Source organism: Myotis brandtii, unplaced genomic scaffold (genome assembly GCF_000412655.1).
Source record: "Myotis brandtii unplaced genomic scaffold, ASM41265v1 scaffold986, whole genome shotgun sequence".
Taxonomy (NCBI): domain Eukaryota; kingdom Metazoa; phylum Chordata; class Mammalia; order Chiroptera; family Vespertilionidae; genus Myotis; species Myotis brandtii.
In genome coordinates this window covers 1,426,635-1,430,264 of record NW_005372102.1, presented here as the reverse complement: position 1 = coordinate 1,430,264, position 3,630 = coordinate 1,426,635, and the positions used below count along the sequence as shown (strand labels likewise).

At 60.9% G+C, this 3,630-nt stretch overlaps 1 protein-coding gene across 1 annotated transcript in view; it reads left to right on the top strand.

Annotated features, from left to right (window-relative positions):
* Positions 1–3,630, top strand: part of RGS12 (regulator of G-protein signaling 12) — a 59,267-nt gene that overhangs the window by 49,436 nt on the left and 6,201 nt on the right. The window contains exons 14-16 of the mRNA XM_014533452.1: positions 495–565; positions 882–1,035; positions 3,500–3,629. Coding sequence (XP_014388938.1) covers positions 495–565; positions 882–1,035; positions 3,500–3,629 — 355 coding nt within the window. The remainder of the gene's footprint in view (positions 1–494; positions 566–881; positions 1,036–3,499; position 3,630) is intronic.

The following is a 3,630-nucleotide window of genomic DNA, read 5'->3' as shown; positions in this document are numbered from 1 at the left end:
CTGGGGCGCAGGTGAGCTGCGGGCCGGGGCAGGCTGTCTGAGCAGCTGCAGGGAAGCGGGGTGGCCCTTCCTGCTGCCCAGGGGGGCCAGAGAAGTGGACTTGAGGCTGGGTCGGCCATTGGAGGCCAGACCACAGCCCTGACTTAGCAGCGGTTCTAATAGAAAATAGGTGACTCCCTACTTTTCTAGAGAATATTCATGCCAAATAGTCCACGAAATAAGCTCTTTAATCGCCTCTCCTCCAAACATCCCAGCACATGGGGTCCAGCCGCCTGTGGCCCTCTACACACACACACACACACACACACACACACACAGATACACACACACACAGCACGTCCTGCCCCGGGCGTTTGGCCTTTATGTGCAGACTGGAGAAGGGACAGGTCACTCCTTTGTCTTCTCCCGCTTTGCTCTCAAAGATCCTGTAGACGTGATGCTGCTTCAGTGCGCACTGTGACTGCAAAGCTCGGCTCTCTGTTCCTTCCCCACAGATAAACAGAGAGGAACGCCGCTCAAACAGACCACAGCCGTCAACTCCAGCTCCAGAAATTTCTCGGCTACGGTAATCCCCCGCCTGGCCCGCAGGGCGCCCCGCTCCCCGCATGCCGGCCATATGCTCCCAGAGAGCCATGCGCTGCCCCCTGGGGCCCACCACGCTCTGGTCGGGCTGGCAGCCCCTCTCGGTGTCCGTTCGCCCCCTCTGGGGCTGCTCCCGGGGCCTGCTCGCCAGCTCACTGCCCTGTGGTGGGGACAGAGCCCGACATGCTCTGCGGTTTGAACCCTTGTCATGGCTCCCGTTCCAAAGCCCCGCCTGTCACTGGGAATTGTGCTGTCGTGTCTGAACTGTGAGTAGAACTTTGACTTTCCTTCTGATGCAGGGAGAGGAGAGAACACTAGGCAAGTCTAATTCTATTAAAATAAAAGGAGAAAATGGAAAAAATGCTAGGGATCCCCGGCTTTCAAAGAGAGAAGAATCTATTGCAAAGATTGGGAAAAAAAAATATCAGAAAATTAATTTGGACGAAGCAGAGGGTATGTGTACTTTTTAAACTTGCACGTTTTTTAGTGAATATAATGTCCGTTTCTAGTCCACTCGTCAGAGCTTTCTCTGAGGGATTGACAGCGGGTGACTGTGATCCCTGTCACCTGAGAGTGTTCCTCCGTGTCAGTCTGGGGCTGAACCCCAGTTTGCAGACTGAGAGCCGGGCCCCTAGGAGTCAGGGAGGACCCCTGGGGGGCAGGGGCAGCACCGTGGTCCTGGCAGGCTCCCCGGCTCCCTCCATCTCTGTCCCCGCTGGGATGAAGGCTCAGTCGTATCAGGGTCCTCACAACAGGCAGCGCCAGCAGGGGGGGGGGGGGGGGGGGGGCCCTGGGTCCCCGACCTCTGCCTTGACCTGCGGGAGGCCTGCAGGAGGCACCGCAGAGATGGAGGGGGCGGGGGGTAGTCTCCTCTTTGGAAACATCTAAGAGAAAAGCAGAAGCAGAACTCATAGTGGTCACTGGGCCCGGATTTTAACCCAGAGTTTCTCCTGCTCAGCTGTCCAGCTCCCTGTGAAGGTCCCCCCTTACAGCCATAACCCTACACCCCACAACCCCCCTTACAGCCATAACCCTACACCCCACACCCCCCTTACAGCCATAACCCTACACCCTCACACCCCCCTCACAGCCATAACCCTACACCCCTCACACCCCCCTCACAGCCATAACCCTACACCCCTCACACCCCCCTCACAGCCATAACCCTACACCCCTCACACCCCCCTCACAGCCATAACCCTACACCCCTCACACCCCCCTCACAGCCATAACCCTACACCCCTCACACCCCCCTCACAGCCATAACCCTACACCCCTCACACCCCCCTCACAGCCATAACCCTACACCCCTCACACCCCCCTCACAGCCATAACCCTACACCCCTCACACCCCCCTCACAGCCATAACCCTACACCCCTCACACCCCCCTCACAGCCATAACCCTACACCCCTCACACCCCCCTCACAGCCATAACCCTACACCCCTCACACCCCCCTCACAGCCATAACCCTACACCCCTCACACCCCCCTCACAGCCATAACCCTACACCCCTCACACCCCCCTCACAGCCATAACCCTACACCCCTCACACCCCCCTCACAGCCATAACCCTACACCCCTCACACCCCCCTCACAGCCATAACCCTACACCCCTCACACCCCCCTCACAGCCATAACCCTACACCCCTCACACCCCCCTCACAGCCATAACCCTACACCCCTCACACCCCCCTCACAGCCATAACCCTACACCCCTCACACCCCCCTCACAGCCATAACCCTACACCCCTCACACCCCCCTCACAGCCATAACCCTACACCCCTCACACCCCCCTCACAGCCATAACCCTACACCCCTCACACCCCCCTCACAGCCATAACCCTACACCCCTCACACCCCCCTCACAGCCATAACCCTACACCCCTCACACCCCCCTCACAGCCATAACCCTACACCCCTCACACCCCCCTCACAGCCATAACCCTACACCCCTCACACCCCCCTCACAGCCATAACCCTACACCCCTCACACCCCCCTCACAGCCATAACCCTACACCCCTCACACCCCCCTCACAGCCATAACCCTACACCCCTCACACCCCCCTCACAGCCATAACCCTACACCCCTCACACCCCTCACAGCCATCGCCTGCAGCTACAGCCCCGCAGCGTGGCTGTGATCCCTGTCACCTGAGGGTGTGTTCCTCCGTGTCAGTCCGGGGCTCTCAGGCAGAGGGTGGGAGCGCGCACCCGCGCTGAGGTTGGCGCCTTCCTGAGAGGCATTAAGATGTCAGGTTTGAAAGCCCTTGTCCTTGGGAGCAGTTGGATGCTAGAGAAGCCCAGCCAGGCCCTTCTCCTTGACCGTGGCCTTGAGCTCCACTGGAAATGCCCTTAGTAAGACGCCTCTGGAGGGGCCCCCCGGGGCCAGCAGGTGTGGAGGGCGCGGAGGGGCCCGAGGGCTGAGGGGCTTCGTGCAGACAGGACTCCAGAGCCCAGGCTTGGTGCCACCTCCCCCCTCCCGGGCCCCTCCTCCGGCCCAGGCGGGCTCACCCAGCCACTGGCTCTGTGGAGCTGCAGCCTCTGCGATCACTCCTTCATCCGGGAAGGGGCCCAGGGCTGCATGTCAAGGCCCCCAGTGCCACGTCCCCGCCAGAGCACAGCCAGCACCCCAAGCTGTCGGCACGGCCGTGGCGGGTCACGGGTGTGGGTGACTGGGTCTGGACTTCACACACCCCGATTTTCGGGGAGGCTTAGGGCTGCTTTGGATTGTTCTAGAAGCCTGGGCCTTCCCGCAGTTCTGTGGGCCGAGGTGCTAGGGGTGCAGGACCCCTGGCCGCAGCCTGCAGTCCGAAGGCAGTAGGACAGCGAGAGAGAACTTTCCAGACGTGCACTGCGGCTGCAGGCGGAGGGTGAGGCTCTCACACTCGGTCCACGGGGTTTCCTCCCAACAGCGTTTTTTGAGCTTATTTCCAAGGCTCAGAGCAACAGGGCCGACGACCAGCGCGGGCTGCTGAGGAAGGAAGACCTGGTGCTGCCCGAGTTCCTGCGTTTACCCCCGAGCGGCCCCGAGCCCGGCCTCCCC